General features: G+C 35.8%; 2 protein-coding genes across 2 annotated transcripts; both read left to right on the forward strand.

Annotated features, from left to right (window-relative positions):
* The first annotated feature begins 1,409 nt into the window (after window positions 1–1,409).
* On the forward strand, window positions 1,410–9,221 carry LOC140786504 (eukaryotic translation initiation factor-like). The gene is made up of 9 exons (XM_073134986.1): window positions 1,410–1,695; window positions 2,833–2,904; window positions 3,784–3,879; window positions 4,186–4,371; window positions 6,251–6,348; window positions 6,711–6,798; window positions 6,892–7,242; window positions 7,334–7,576; window positions 7,909–9,221. The coding sequence occupies exons 1-9, from the start codon at window positions 1,549–1,551 to the stop codon at window positions 8,947–8,949; spliced, it is 2,322 nt and encodes a 773-aa protein (XP_072991087.1). The 5' UTR covers window positions 1,410–1,548; the 3' UTR covers window positions 8,950–9,221.
* Window positions 9,222–10,976: 1,755 nt separating this feature from the next.
* Window positions 10,977–15,284, forward strand: LOC140787388 (probable phospholipid hydroperoxide glutathione peroxidase). The gene is made up of 6 exons (XM_073136286.1): window positions 10,977–11,422; window positions 11,600–11,676; window positions 11,802–11,863; window positions 13,152–13,270; window positions 13,355–13,522; window positions 15,003–15,284. The coding sequence occupies exons 1-6, from the start codon at window positions 11,153–11,155 to the stop codon at window positions 15,030–15,032; spliced, it is 726 nt and encodes a 241-aa protein (XP_072992387.1). The 5' UTR covers window positions 10,977–11,152; the 3' UTR covers window positions 15,033–15,284.
* The last annotated feature ends 1,407 nt before the right edge of the window (window positions 15,285–16,691 follow it).

Here is a 16,691-nt window from a genome sequence, read left to right on the forward strand (position 1 = left end):
AATTTCCATCCAATGATTCAAACCTAATATGATTACATGAGTTATGATGAGCCTAAATTTTTGAACAGGATTTGGATTTACTATAAAACTCTATCTCTTTTCTCCTTTACCTTAATACTAAATTGTTTAATTTTCGAAATTTATAATTAACACTTTCTTTTGCATTATTAATGTTTCTTCGAAGAAAGGGGTTATATCGTTGTTCTGATTGCTAATCATCATATTTAAGAATAATTACCATCTTCCATAGTAGTTTCTCAAAGCTCCGTGTGCCAATTTATTTCTAGCTACTTGTGCAAATATAATTTTCCATAATAACAAAATTGAACCTGACATTATATCATATATATAATGGAAATTATTCTATTTGTTGCATGCAATACAAGGCCATTAGGTCATGAATGAATTTATCAAAGAAATGAGTGTTTTAATATTAGCTGAGACTATTATTATTATTATTTTAAGATATTATGTAAGAAGATTTTTAGGGGCATATTAGTCATACTGTAAAGGGTTTGATGATTTTGAATAATTACGGGGGTGGGTGAACTAATAAAGGGCCAAAAAGGGGTGAAAGTGAAAATAACATATAGTTGAGGGGGTCAAAGGGTTTTTTTTTGCAATTAACGGGTGCACCAAAGCCAGATGAACTATGGTTCAAGTCTAGATAATGCATAGGGCCGCAGGAAATTCCTATAACCTGGAATGTAGGGGATCCACGCTCCACTGATGCCATATACATATGATAGATCTTGTAATGGCAATCCATGTCTCTCCCCTATTTCTCGGAGGCATTGGTCATGAGACTAGTTCAGAGAACGGTGGATTTTAGGTCCAAAGTGGAGGTGGAGTCAGATTCATGAACTCTTGTAAGAATTTTGAGAGGAGAATGTGACTGCGCATGGCAGATTAGAAATGGCGTCAGCGAGGATTAGATAGTGTGGTAGCTGATTGAGCAGTGGACCAAAGGTATGATATATGTCATAGAGATCTTTATATAGTCGAGCACTGTCAACTTTTTCCATAAGGGAGGGGCAATACTAATTACTAAGTGAGCAAATATTAGCTAGGGGGGGGGGTTGGTCAATTGAGCTGAGCTGAGCCGAGCCGACTGTTAATTTATTTGACGAAATTCCATCTCTATAGACTATAGATAACGTCAGGATTGTAGCTGTCTCACTTCATCAGTGACGACGATACGCAATAGTTGTCCAAATTGTCATGTCCAATTTCGTCAATTCACTTGATTAAAAATAGCTGAGAGGATCCATCGTGTGGGTTACACCTAGGCAACTAACTCACGTAATTCCCCTGCTATATAATCTCAAACATTTAAAATACCCGTAATACCCTTCACCAATTCTCAAATCCCAATCCTATTCCATAGAAAAGCCCTTCTCCGTGCCCTCGCCTTTCCCTCTCTTCGCCCTTTCCCTTTCTTGAGAGAGGGCTCCGCCGAAGCCTCCTCCTCCTCCTTCTCCTCTCTCTCTCTCTAGATCGGACGGTCGGCGTCAATCCGTCACTGCCACAGAGAGGTTTGGTCGCGTTATGCAGTCGGATCAGATGGTGATTAGCTTGAGGCCTGGAGGTGGAGGTAATCGAGGCGGTAGACTCCTCGCCCCGCGCTTCGACTCCGCCGCTGGGTCGCCGGCCGAGCTCCCGTTCCTTCGCCACCATGGCGGTGCAGCCGCCAAGGTATTCCGTTTGATATTGTTAGAATTAGGGATTTTTTCTGGTTGTGGTCTTGGCTGATTGAGGATCTGGCGTTTTTGGTGTCAAGAAGTGTGTATTTTGGTGAAAGTTGGGATCTTGATGGGCCACGATTCGACTTAGATGATAAATTTTGCTTTGCTGGCCTTCTTTTAGGCATTTTCTCACCTTTACTTTAGGAGTCGTGAAAATGGAGTTTGATCACTCATTAGAAGTTAGTATTAAGCAGAGAGGGATATATAAAAATCCTTTTAATCTTTGCTTGATTGGGTTCTTCTAATATATGTTCATCATGCTATGAGGATCTGTAATCAAGTCATGATTTATTCAGCCATTAAAACTTTTGAGTGTTTAGAGTTAGTTGTCAAGTAGATTATTGATGTTATCTTGTATGCTATTAGCTGAAAGAACAGGTAAAATTTATTTCAAACAAATGATTAGTGGCCCTCTAGATAGCTAATGTTCATGGAGAAGGTATCCAGTTTTTCATTTGAAAATCAAGTTGCTAAATATTAATTTTGTTATCATACTAAGTTGGTAAAGATAACGGCATAAATTATTATTGTTGCCAGGGCCAATAAATAATATTTTTTTTCAAGTTTCCTACTTTCCCATCCATATTGTTTCTGTTATCGAGGCCACATTAATTACCTTCATGCATTAATTATGGTTAGAATTTTTGTAATTAGTTTACCAAATACTTATTTAAATGTATGGCCAATACAACTACTGCCTGTTAGTCACTAAAGCTATAACCAATGTGAATTGAGGTTTTTGTAATTAGTTTACCAAATACTTATTTAAATGTATGGCCAATACAATTTCTACCTGTTAGTCACTAAAGCTATAACCAATGTGAATTGAGGTTTTTGTACCATTATTATTGTTGCCAGGGCCTTATCCAGTACTCTTAATTTTATTTATTTTTTAATGATGTTTTATTCTATTTATTCTATTCTCTCCTTAGAGATCTCTTTTAGGATTCTTATTTGATGGTCAGTATCAGTAGAATACTTACTCATGTGTTTATTCAATCTATCTTGTAGTTTTTCAGTTTTATCTTTCTCTTAGCATGTTATCTCATAGCTCATTCTATGACTGCTTTGATGATTTTGTTTGTAGATTGGAGATTCACGCTTTGAGGCTCGTGAGCCAATCCGTTATACAAGGGATCAGCTATTACAGTTCCGTGAGGTATCATAGATGTTTTATTCTATTTCTCTAATAGAAAGTTTTCCTATGTTGCTTCTCCTGCCTACCTCGTAGTTTGTTAGGATACTTGGAAATATATCTAAATTGTAGCGAATAGAAGCCTGAGGGGAAGCATAGTTGTTTGAGAGAACTTATGGAATAGGATGATCAATAACCATCATTATTTGTATATAGTACTCTTATGTGTGTTGTTATTTTCTTTCTTGAGTTTTAATCTAAAACTTGCAAGTCCTGAAACGTGGTTACAACTTACATGATTGTACTGTTAGTCTTAAGCAAAAAGGCCTTTACAATTATTTGAAAGTAAACTCTCACTGAACAATTTTCACAGTTCTAGCTCACCGTTAGTTTGATGTCACCATAGTCAATTATAATATGAAATTTTGGAGCATGTGTGATAGCATTTTGTTGTGCTCAATTTTTTATTTTCTTAAGTTGCCAACATGTTTGTTTTTTTACCCTCTGTAGACAAAGCCTGCTTGTTATCACCTTTTCCTTTAGTTTTATGAAGAGGTCTAAGGGTAGAATGGGGACTTCGTTTCTAGGGAATTTAAATTGGCCAGACCACGACCCATCAAGCTAGGCAACTTATCTAGTCTACAAGAACATCTTGGATCAGTTTTTGCACATAAAAGGTTACTAGCAGAGGGCATCCTAATGCACGAGGCTCCTACCTACTTGGGAAGCAAATAAAGGCTCTTACAAAATTATTCTTACTAATAGTAATATTTGCAGAAACAACATCTATGCTTATTGCACGTATTGTATGCAGATGATGATACACTTTATAAGAATTATTTATTCTTAATTTCATATTATCTTTTAGATTTTGATGGCTTGATTGTTCTTTCTTCATGACAGGTTGTTGATATAGCTGAAAATATTTTGAAACTCAAGCAAGAGTTTGAGGCAGAACTTAATGGTGAAGATCAAGCATGGGGTCGCACTGATTCAAATGTGAATTCTTATTCTTACCTAAAGAATTGTGTGCATCATTTTTAATGCTTTTTGCTAAGATTTTGGTTTCTCGTGTCAATATATATGTTTGCAATTTATCGGATAATATTATGGGTTGCAGTTTTACTTCCATTATTATCAAGTGGCTATATACGATTACTGCTATTATATAATGGACTTCTTTGAATAGTATATTTATTGCCATATTTATAGTTTTGAGATAATTGTCTACGGTAATTGTGCCTCTTCATTTGTTGTATTCTGAAATATTATCTCCCCCTGATAATTCTCTTCTCACATTCTTAGCTGCAAAATCAATCACATGCTCGTTATTCCGAACCAGACAATCGTGATTGGCGTGGCCGATCAGGACAGTCATCAGTTGGAGAAGAGAAATCTTGGGATTCTAAAGAATCATATGGATCCAATCCAAGGCAGCAAGATCAGTTGAGCTCCCAATTTTCTTCAAGAGTTCAAGTTTCTGCAGGCCAGGTGGTAATTGAACTAGTATCAATGTTCTTCTTAGAATTTACATTTATCTTATTCTCCAATTTGAAATGGATAGGTAGCTTGCAACTCGCTAGAGTGAGTCTGTGGATTCTACTGCCTCCTGTCTTGTCATTAGTTATATTGTACTTCAGTTTTTTGCATTATAGCTTTTGAACATATAAATTGTCTCCTCTTCTTGATGTATGATAAATGAAGGAAATCTGACTAAATGGGTGGTAGTCTGAAAGCCAAGAAAATTGGAGTGATGTTTGAGAATTGAATTTGAAAATTAGATTGCTAAAACTTTCTCATGGGAACAGTTGGTATATTAGGAAATTATTGTTCCAGTTTGAATCATGTAACTCTAAAGATTTACTCTTTGAGCATCTATTTTAGTCAAATGCGCGGCCTATCTTTTTTCCCATTTGTTTTTTTATGCAAAATCGTTTGTATGAATCAGGGACAGTAGATCTGGCTTATGAATAGTATTGGATGTGAAGATGCTGATAAATCTTGGGAAAGGCAAAGCTGTTAGTTAGATCAAGATACAAACTGACATTACATTAATTTGTGGACCATATTATAATATTTTGCAAGTGACAAAATATTGGTAGAAAATATAATACAACTTCATCAAGAAATCTAATTCAGATAAGTAAATTGTTACTAACATGATGGTGGCTAAACAGCCTAAACTTTTATAACTATATGGAAACACAGACTCAAATGATTTCTTCGCAATGCTTAGTTTGGTGATATTGTGAGTGAAATGGAGCCTGTCTATGATAATGCTCCATCCTTTTCATATGGTTTTGATATTCACTCGGCAAATATTATGGAGAAACTTGAGCAACACCACAGGATTGCTCCCATCTATGCAGACCACAATAGTTTGTTCCAATAACATGTAATTGTTCAACATACCCTGTTATCTTAGCTTGACCTGAAAAGTAATCTACAGTGATCAGTAATTAGGCATTTAAGAAACTTAATTCTTGCTTATTACCTTGACTTGTAAGTTACTCTCTAGTATCTCAGATCGTGGGTTTTCTTGCAGTATCTCGTTGTCATAGAATAATGGTTCAGTTTTAAGATCTTTGTCATAAGAATAATTGCAAATAAAGGATTAATCAAATATAGTGTTATTAGTTTGCATTATTCTGCTGATGAGATCATTCAGTTTATTGGAAATTTGACTCCCAGATTACCTTTCAAATAAAAAATAAATTGTTAGATTGTTTGGGGTAGGTACTTTGTATTTTCTTTTCACTTGATATGTGTTTGATTAGAAAAAGACCGTTCCAGTGAATGAGGTCCCTATACAATGCAGTCTGAGGAAGGAAGAGGTATGCAACCGTACCTCATTATTGGCGAGGTTATTTGTGTGACTTGAGCCTGCAAGTTCTTCCCTCTAAATCAGATAAATTCATATCAACCTTTTGGTTGGAAGGGACAAACCTTACTATCAAACTAAGTGACATGCTCATAAGATTAATCAATTGTAATGATTGATGAATTCTGAGGACATACTTTCCATAGACTGATGAATTATAATAATTCATGTTACTCTTTTAGATTTGCTTTTCCTATAAAATATAATTGCAATGTTAGCAACTTTTACCTAAATACTGATGCAAATATTTTTGGACAATTATTGACATTAATATGCTTTACTCAAAAGGAAATATGTATCGTTGAAATCTTGAATGCAGTTCTTATTTAAGTGCGTGAACTCAAAGTTCTCATGTAGCCTCAGTTCTTTATTTATCTAATTGGTGTGTTCATTTGGTTGTTTTACATGTCAGATGATGCATGCTTCTCTTTCTTAATTTTATTGTTGTTATCATATATTCTGATACTTGATGTTCTTACAATTTATTAGGTGGGAAGTACTCCTGCTCTAATTAAGGCTGAAATTCCATGGTCTGTCCGAAGAGGCAATCTTTCTGAGAAAGAAAGGGTGCTGAAAACAGTAAAAGGGTAATAAATCTGGATTGGGTTCTGGAAAAGTCTCTTAGGAAATTGTTAAATGAACTATATAGCTCTTAGATTTTTAAGAGAAGTACTTTTCTTTTGTTCTTTTGTCCACCAAGTATGTATCTCATTGAATTCATGTTAGTGTATATTAATGCATATTCAAGTTTCTCTCATATCGAAATGTTCAAATATTTGTTCTTCAGTTTTGAAACCTTTCTTGTTGTCCCTTGTTGCGTCAATGTCTCAGCAAATTTTCCCTCCTTAAATATCCATTTTTAGTTCATCCCATACTTTTTTTGTAATTTATCACTTATTAAAGAGTCAAGTTTCTAATTTAACATGCTGACAAGAATTTTATTGCACAGTATATTAAACAAATTGACACCAGAGAAATTTGATGTTCTCAAGGGTCAACTGATTGATGCAGGAATCATTACACCTGATATCTTGAAGGTTTAAATGTTTTCTTTGTTCATCTGTATTAATAGTGCAACCTTTGTGTAGCCCATTTGTAGATCATCTACTTTGAACATACTGTTGTTACAGGGGGTCATCACTCTCATATTCGAGAAAGCAGTTTTTGAGCCTACATTTTGTCCCATGTATGCTCAACTGTGTTATGATCTAAATGAAGGACTCAGACCATTCCCTGCTGAAGAACCTGGTGGTAAAGAGATAACGTTCAAGCGTATTCTCTTAAATAATTGTCAGGAGGCATTTGAAGGTGCTGACAATCTGAGGGGTGAGGTTCGAAAGTTGACTGGTTCAGACCAAGAAATTGAACGGAGGGATAAAGAGAGACTAGTGAAGCTACGAACGCTTGGAAATATTCGCCTAATTGGGGAATTGCTAAAGCAAAAGATGGTACCGGAGAAGTTAGTTCATCACATTGTTCAGGTTGATATATCATATAGTATTAAGTCCTTATGAACTTCTGATTTTCAAGGAGCTATTATCAATAAATTCCTGATATAGCTGCTACTAACAGGAGCTACTGGGACATGATGGCAAGACTTGTCCTGCTGAGGAAAATGTTGAGGCAATCTGTCAGTTTTTCAGTACTATTGGTAAGCAGTTGGATGGAAGCACCAAGTCTCGTCGATTCAATGATGCCTACTTTAACCGGCTGAAGGAGCTGACAATAAACCCCCAGTTGGCACCACGCTTGAGGTTCATGGTCCGTGGTGTCCTTGACCTGCGTGCCAACGACTGGGTCCCTCGACGTGAAGAGGTATATATTTTTCATTATTTCTCTGGTGGTTGTCTTGGGGTTTTCATCCGAAAGGCCTGTTTGAATTTGGTCTGGTTTGGTTGTGAAACAATTGAAGGGAGGAAAGGTATATTACAGTAACAGACAATGCTGAATTTATTGGTGTAGAATTTTGTTTTAAAGGATCACATCATATGTAAAATGTTGAACTGTACTTAGAAATTAAAGGTTCTTTTCATTTTAACTGCATTATGTGTGTCCAATATTCTTGTAGCTGATCATAAGTTGGAAGTTCATCTGAGAGTGTCTGGTGTATCTATTTTTCCTGAGCTTCTTGCCTTCTGGAAATGCAGATCAAGGCCAAGACTATCACTGAAATTCACACAGAAGCAGAAAAGAATCTTGGATTGAGACCAGGTGCAACTGCAAGCATGAGGAATGGACGCAGTGCAAGTGCTGTGGGGCCCCTCTCTCCTGGACCTTTTTCTATGAATCGGCCTGGAGCTGGAGGTATGATGCCAGGAATGCCAGGGACAAGAAAAATGCCTGGAATGCCAGGGTTAGATGCTGATAACTGGGAAGTTCCGCGTTCGAAGTCCATGTCAAGAGGTGACACATTTCGCAACCAGAGTTCTATGGTTGGTAAGGTATCACCTACTAATTCCAAGCTACTTCCTCAAGGTAGCAGAGGATCAGTAAGTGGAAAGACCAGCGCACTGTTGCAGAGTGGTGTTAGCGGGATGGCAGCTCGTCCTAGTGTTCTTTCAGGTACAGTTGACTCACCAGCTCAAAATTTTGCGCAACTGAAACCAACTGGTGGTGCATCAATTACACCCCCAGTCACTGAGATAACTGAGAAGGCATCATCTGCTCCAAAAATGAGCCCTGATGAACTAAATAAGAAAACTGTTGCTCTTTTAGAGGAGTATTTTCATGTCCGTATACTTGACGAAGCATTGCAATGTGTTGAGGAGTTGAAGAGCCCTGATTACTACCCTGAAGTTGTTAGCGAAGCAATCAATCTTGCCCTTGACAAAGGCTCAAGTTGCATTGATCCTCTTGTGAGGCTTTTGCAGTTTCTGTTTATGAAGAACATTCTCAAGCCAAGAGACTTGGGAACTGGATGCTTGCTTTATGGTTCAAAGCTGGATGACATTGGTATTGATTTGCCAAAGGCACCATATTATTTTGGTGAAGTTGTTGGAAAATTGATTTTGACTGCTGGCTTGAGCTTCAAAGTAGTGGAAGATGTTTTAAAGAGAATGGAGGATGTCAAGTTCCAATCAACATTTTTTGATGCTGTGATTAGAAGCATTGAAGAACATCCATCTGGTCGAGCTATATTAGGCATGCAGGCAGCTGAGATCAGCTCTTGCAAGAATATACTCTCCTGAGCACACAGCCTTGCTATCTTTTACTCCTAGTTGCTGCTATTTATTTTTTGATGCTAGTTGTTTCCATGTATTCCCCTCTTTTTCCCCATGAGGTGAGCAAACTAGTCTTACAATTTCTGGAGATGTGAGAAACAGTAGTCTATGAACTGTATGTTTCTGCAAGGTCAGATGAGCGATTAATGTTGTTGCAATTTATTTTGCTCATCGGCTCGGCTACTTGGTTTACTTGAATCTTGAGAAGTACAAATATTAACATGAATGCTATTAAGTTATATAGTGTGCCACTTATGGTTGATTTTGATTTTGTTTTCTGTTTTTGCGTTTCTCTTGGATTTCTAGAGGAGGTATGGTTTTCAAAAGAGGCTTCTTAAAGTTGGAAATCTTTTATATGTCATGTGCTGAGAAAATGGCTTGAAATTATTTAGCCTCCCGTTCACTTATAGAATAAGAATAATTCTCGCATTGCAGGCTTAGGCTTAAACTCTATATTATTCTGCAATGTATACTTATTTTACATAAAGTAAAAAATTATTTTTTATAGTGCAGACTTATAATTCTGGATTATTTTGTAATACATAACTATTTTTTTATAATACATGATTATTTTATATATAATGTGAGGTTATTTTTTCGTAGTGTAGATTTATAACTTTGCATTACTCTGTGGTGCCTCCTTATTTTCTTATAGTGTATGGTTATGCTACATAAAGTGTGAAGTTATTTTTTTATTATTCGAGCTTATAATTCCACGTTACTTTACAATGCATGATTATTTTCTTATAGTGCGAATATATAGAGTATTTTAAGTCTTCAGTTGTAATAAAAATATTATAATTTTAGATAAATATATATATTACCAATCAAGCATATTTTTGTCATTTAATATAAAATATCATCAATTCCTAATATAAATTTATTATTCTTTAATACTTTAAATTAGTTTTACGTCACATCAAACATAATTATTATTTCATATTCTAATATTGAACTAAATATTCCTAAGCATTGTCATTAGGGCAAGAGTGTGCTGTCCTTATCTCCAATACTTAATGTATAACTAAAGGTTCTAGAACAAAGGGTATAGTGCCCATGCAAATATAGAAAAAAATCTTATGGCAAGTTAATTTGCAAGCTGATTTGACTTATCTTTTTCCATTGTTCAATAGCAGCTGAAGGCTAGATATAAGTTGCATAAAAAGCTAATCCTCCTTGCGTAGAAATGTACTAAGATTTCATTAAGTTTTAGCTAATATATTAAGTCGCCTAGTTTAGATTTTAAGTTATATGCATCGCCGAATAATTGTGCAATGCCGCTGAGACATTGCTTCAAATCATTACGTTGCTGAGCTACTCCTCTAAGTCAATCACACCGTCGAGCCATTAATCGAGTTAAGTCATTAAGCCAAATAACCACCAACCACCGACCAACAAATAATTTTCTCTAGAATAATTATTTGGAGTTAAAGTCAATACTATAAACTCTATAACAACTGATTTGACTCTTTAAATAATGGAAAACATAGGCAAAAAAAAATAATAATAATAAGAAAGGAGACAGCGTAATCTGAAATCGGGATGCAGATTCGAACTTTTCTAAACTTTATCAATGTTTGGAATCAGTTGATTTTATTTAGAAATAAATATCGTTTTAAAAGGAAAATATTTTGCCTTTATACATCAATAAAAGAAACTAAAAGTTAGTTTGAAAAGTATTGGAAAGTTAATTTACAAATCTAAACTTAAATGATGGGATTTGAATAAAATTCTAAACTAGAATTTCAAATCAATTTAAATCGTGGATTTGGAGTTTCGAATCAAAGCAATCCCTCTGTGCCTTCTCACTTGAAACTTCTTCTATTGGCCGAGAAATAACTTCTTCCAAGTTCCAGCCAAATGCTGGCAAATACCCAAATGTAAGCAATTTCTACAACTATATCTGCATACAATCATTCTGCACCCAAGCTTAAACAGCCACCATCGACTAGATATCCGTTAGTTGGACGTGTCCTGCGTCCATCCAAAACCCACGTGGATCCACTGCCCGCCATCTCCTCCGAACATATCTCTTCTCCTTCCACCGCTCCAATCTAAAAATCCCGAACCCCACCAAAATCAAAATCCCCCCAATCCCAACTCCCTTTCCCTAATCTCCTCTTTGCTACTCTTCTCATCTCCAGAAACACTTCTATCTATCTATCTATCTATGGCTACGGCCTCTTTCTTTCTCTTCTCGGCCACCAAACCATCTCTCTATGGCTTCTCCCATGGCGGTAGACCCAGCTCTTCGCCCATGGCGTTCGTGAGCCTCTCGGCCAAATTTTCGTCTGGGTCTTCGAAATCTCCCTTCTGGAATCACGGTTTGGCCACCCGGTTCCCGAAAAGTCCCAGCTTTGGGTCGAAACAGTTGAGAACCCCCGGTGTAGCCTATGCTACTGCGGCCACGGAGAAGAGTATCTATGATTTCACCGTAAAGGTACGATTTTGATGCCTTCTCTAGGTTTTTGAATTTTTTGATTTGGTTAAGCGAGTTTGATTTTTGGTGGATACATGTCTTATTTGAAGTAGTCGGAGTTGTTTTCCACATGGGTAATTCTAGCGAGGTTTTCAGAATAAACTTGTTTCTTCTAACAGTAGAAGAAACTTGATGCAGGATATTGATGGGAAGGATTTTTCTCTTAGCAAGTTCAAGGGGAAAGTTCTGTTGATTGTAAATGTTGCTTCAAGATGGTAATTTCTCTATTGCAATACACATGAACTACTTTATACTCTCTACTGCTTCTTGTATCTATATGGTTTTCTCGAGAATTCTTGGTGTCCTATTTCTAAATTAAGCATTTGGTTGTTCCTGCCAGTGGGTTAACATCATCAAATTATACTGAACTCTCGCATATATATGAGAAATACAAGACTCAAGGTAAATTACATCCCTGCAAAGTTGGATATTCGACTTTGCATTCCTTTTTCTTCCTGTATTCAATTCTGAATTTTCTTCACCTGCTTGCATCAGTGTCTTGTTTCAGAGGATTCGGATCACTATAGCAATTTTAGGTTTCCAAAAGTTGCTGGTTGTTTACATTCTTGAAGTGCTATATCCTTTTATCATATAAAACGAAGAAACTGATGATAGAATAGTTATGCTTAAGACTTTCATCCTCGGAAGGCAAGCTCATAACCTAGCATTCTCCTTCAAGAGTGTGAATATCACTTTGTGTTTGTTATATTCTGATCCTTCATGAATATAAAATATTAACTAGGTTTCTTGATTTAACTTTTGTAAGACAAAATTGTAGAAGTTGTCTTAGTTTTAGAAGCCTTGTTAGACATGAATACATGATGATTCAATATATAGATAAATGTATAATGCATGAACTTGTGCAATTTTCGCATCTCTAAATCTCAGGCACTCGCCAGCTCTATTTTGTGAAAAATAATAGAACAATTTAGTTTCTTACATAGCTGGGATTACTAGGCACTAATGAGCATCTTAACGAAGTGAGATACTTCCTTTTCATATAGGAGCTTGCTTGGTTCTCAAATATCTTTTGTTAGCTGTCAATAATGCTAGAATGCTCAGTGAATGTCTAGTTAGGTGGTAGTTGTTCAAGAATATTAATACTTTAATAGTACTGCTTGAAGTTCCCTGTGAGGAAGCAGTACAAAAATGGTGGGGTTTTTTTTTTTCCTTCATCCTTGGGTCAGCCCATTATCATGGGATGACAGATACGGTTGAATTCCTATTTGGATGCAATGATGATTGCAACTTTTACTATTCACGTACTAAAATCTTGTCGGCCTGTTCTTTTGGCTGGAATTTGTTAAAAATAAGTAGTAAGTGATCTGACATGCAAACTTCACTTTTAAAGTCTAAAAAACATATAGTTTTCTTATTACATCATATATTTTCTTCACCTTCTTGCCTAATAACAGATCTAAAATCGCAATAATTGAAATCTCAAAAGGCATATGAGCATGTGAAACTTAAGAGGATGACTTCAGGATTTTGCAGAGGTTCGAAGTTGGGACAACCTTATTAATCATAGAAGAACTTGTCGTGTAACTTGATTAAAGGGTGTTCACAGTCGGAGTCTATGACAAAAGCAAGTATAAACAAAGTGGGATGTTCTGGTTGCTTGTGTAATGCAAAATATTTGTTAATACTGGCGTGTCTTGTCCACTAATTGGTTACTACATCTAAAATATAGGATTTGAGATTCTGGCTTTTCCTTGCAATCAATTTGGAGGACAAGAGCCTGGTTCAAATCCAGAGATAAAGCAGTTTGCTTGTACAAGGTTCAAAGCAGAATTTCCTATTTTTGACAAGGTATATTATCTGAAATATGTCAACCAGATAGTGCTACACATATGTGTGGTTGGTAGAACTTTCTAACTACTCCACCATTGACAGGTCGATGTTAATGGACCAAGTACAGCTCCTGTTTATAAGTTTCTTAAGTCAAGTGTTGGAGGGTTTTTGGGTGATCTGATCAAGTGGAACTTTGAAAAATTCTTGCTAGACAAAAATGGTAAAGTTGTGGAGAGGTACCCACCAACAACTTCTCCTTTCCAGATCGAGGTAAGTGGATTGACTGTACTCTTATTCGTTATTATATCTTTTCTGCAATATCTTAATGTGTGCCATGACCAGAGAATTTATTTTTGTTCACAAGTTGCTTCCTGTGGCTGGAATATATATTGTTGTTAGTACCTTCTGCTAGTTACCGTTGCTTACAAATTTTATTAAATCATTCTACAATACTCGTAAGGCTGTGCTTCTAGTGAAGCTTTCTTTATCAAATATGGAAGGTGTTCAAGCAACTTTTGGAATAGGACTCCATAGTGACACTCTCTTTAACACTGTCTGGGCTTACCTTTTCTTTTTCTGGTGATAAGAACCAAATATTTTAGCATATTCTTCTACATTCCTAGTATGTTATTGTTAGCTCTCTTACTTATGCTGACACGCAAATACTTTATGTTCTGTTTGGATTTTCACATATTCATATACCTTAGAATCATAATTTATGCTAGCATATCATCATTTTCTGACTGTTTCTGTTGCTTTATTAAGTCATTTCCAAACCCTAAACTCTAAACCATAAACCCTAAACACTAAACCCCAAAAAATAAATGAAAAAGTTAGACTAAAGAAAAAAGAAAATAAAGATATGGTTTCTAATTTTTTTTCCAATTTAAGCTCATAATCAGGAAAAGAGCAGATGTAAGATTATTATTTCAGTGTTTACATATTTAGTTAGATGAGGGTATTTTTGACTGCATTTGACTTTGTTCTATAAAGCAATTTTCTACTGAGGAATATTAGGTTACCGAAATATACCTTTTCTTCAGAAAATCTGCTCGTCCACATACAGGGACTGCACTAGGAAATATAGGTACTTGTTCATTTAATAAATTATAGGTGAAGCCTTGACCTAAAACCATACTCCTAAACCCTAAACCCAACTTCACATATATTCCTAGATTTTATCTATTTGATAGGATAGAAACACATGACCAGCCACAAATGTCTGTTGTATTCCTATATCTAATCATATCTTAGTAGGGAAACTTGGAACTGTCTGAGATATATTCTTTTTCATGCTATTGAACTTTTGTCTAAAGTGAATCTGACACAGACTACCTGGAGCGGACCTTACCTTTTGTTTTACTTTTTTTGTGCGTGTCTGTGTGGAGAAAATCTATTACCTTGGCTGGATTGTCGTCTCATACCATACTTCCTCAGCATGGCCATTCGTGAGGCTTGATGATAATGCTTGCATGGAAATGTGCATTATATGATCAATAATAGGTGATTATGTTTTATGCTCAATTTGCAGAAAGAGACACTAAGCACACTTCTGAATGATGTTCCATCTTGCAGATGTTGATTCACTTTTTTCTTAACCAGCAATTATTGCATTGTTGCCATTCTGGCTTCAGTTTTATAATAGTTCTATACTTTAGCTTGCTGTTGAATTTTTCTATGATTGTTATACTACAAGTCTCATAACTCTCGGTATTCATCTCATAATTCATGTTTTATTTCTCTATTGCAGAAGGATATCAAAAAGTTGCTGGCTGCCTAACATCATACATTTTCCCAGTAGATGTAAATAGAGCATATACTACTCTTTTCCAAATTCCAGTGACGACCGTGGATGCATCTCTGAAAATTCTGCCATCACATAGATGGATTTTTTTTTTTGGGTCAGCCTTTGTCTAGGAACTTCTTTGATGTATTATTTGGTCTACAATTGCTTCAATTATCCACAGGGATATAAATATGTTTTGAGTTCGGTTTGCATGAATGAAGTTCTTTGTAGATTCGCTTATTAAAATTCCAAATTGGTACTATGGAAGTATACCTATTTAAACTGATCGATCTAATTCCATTTGATTCGTTTCATGAATCTTTTCTCTAGTTCTGAAGTCTCAACCGATCTCGGTCGAATTACCTGTGTTTATGTATAATTTCAGGGATAAACCTATTGATTTTTAGTAGAAGATCCATGGATTTAGTTTGGTCAGCATTTCTAGTGGGTTTTTGTGACTGTTTTTAATTTTTTTTCCTTTTAATTTTTCGTTTTCTTTAACATTCCAAATTGGTACTATGGAAGTCTGATCGAAGTAACTCTTTTGCTAGTATAAAGAAACGAACTAATTTGAATTTATCTGGCACTGTTCCTAAACAAAACCCAAAAGAAAAACACTGTCATTTAAATCACTCATTAAAATTCATCTGTAACTTTCCAGGAGATGTTCAAATCAGTATGGTCTAGGGCAAGAAAAACCTCATATTGGTCATTGGATATTTAAGATCATCACTGTAGTTAACTTGGAAGAATAGATTAAGATTCATGCATTTTAAGTAACTGAATAAATTAAATCGTTGCCTTAGTCTAACAACTGCAATAATCTTCCAATAATGTGAATGGTGTATTTATCCGTAGATCTCTCTAAAGTACCCAATGATAATTTACTCATTGCTGTACTATTAATCATTTACTGACACGACATCCTCATGCGTGATTAGTTATTCAGTACATAGGAACATTTTTCTCCTCAGTTTGGAAAATATCTTTCCAATGATCCATATTTAAGTCTTGAAAATTTTACCTAGTGTTTGGAAAAGCTAATCATGTTTTCCGATGTCTTCTAGTTTTTGTTCTCCTATAGTTTTATTGAGGAGAGATTTTGTAGGCGAGAAACTTTATTAATATCATCCGGATGATTACATAAAATTGGTAGTAAACACAATTTAGTGAACATCAATAGAACAACAAAGAAATACATTATATTAACAGGCGCAAAAGGCCTAGCTTTCAGTGTCTCTCAATGGCGACCACTGTGAACTTAGGTACGCACAATTCTATGGAGCTCGAAAGGGAAGCTTATAACGAGAACTATTAGTAAAAATATGGATAAACACCAGTGATAGAGCCCAATCAAGAGAGGGAAGAGGATGATTCGAATAAGCGACAAACACAAAGCATGCCGGAGAAAGACAACAAACATAGAAGGGCACAAAACAAAAACCTCCATCGAATCCAAAGGAGACCCAACGGAACAACAAGGAAGGGACAAAAAAAAAGAGCCTAATACCCTCTAATTCCCTTAGGTGGAAACCGAGGAGGATGAGAGGCAACGGTCGAGCTCCCTATAGGAAGGGAGGAGCCTCACCCACCTTTCGCCGGACTCTTTGATCGGAGGTCGGTGATGATGGGCACTCATGGGAGAGGGAAATA

Source organism: Typha latifolia, chromosome 4 (genome assembly GCF_019914945.1).
Source record: "Typha latifolia isolate L0001 chromosome 4, TyphaL0001v2, whole genome shotgun sequence".
Lineage (NCBI taxonomy): Eukaryota > Viridiplantae > Streptophyta > Magnoliopsida > Poales > Typhaceae > Typha > Typha latifolia.

Coding starts and splice junctions, on each gene's coding strand:
- LOC140787388 (XM_073136286.1), top strand. CDS start 11,153: ATGGCTACGGCCTCTTTCTTTCTCTTCTCGGCCACCAAACCATCTCTC. Junction 11,423..11,599: donor TCTATGATTTCACCGTAAAG/GTACGATTTTGA, acceptor AACTTGATGCAG/GATATTGATGGGAAGGATTT. Junction 11,864..13,151: donor TGAGAAATACAAGACTCAAG/GTAAATTACATC, acceptor TCTAAAATATAG/GATTTGAGATTCTGGCTTTT.
- LOC140786504 (XM_073134986.1), top strand. CDS start 1,549: ATGCAGTCGGATCAGATGGTGATTAGCTTGAGGCCTGGAGGTGGAGGT. Junction 4,372..6,250: donor TTCAAGTTTCTGCAGGCCAG/GTGGTAATTGAA, acceptor ACAATTTATTAG/GTGGGAAGTACTCCTGCTCT. Junction 7,577..7,908: donor GGGTCCCTCGACGTGAAGAG/GTATATATTTTT, acceptor CTGGAAATGCAG/ATCAAGGCCAAGACTATCAC.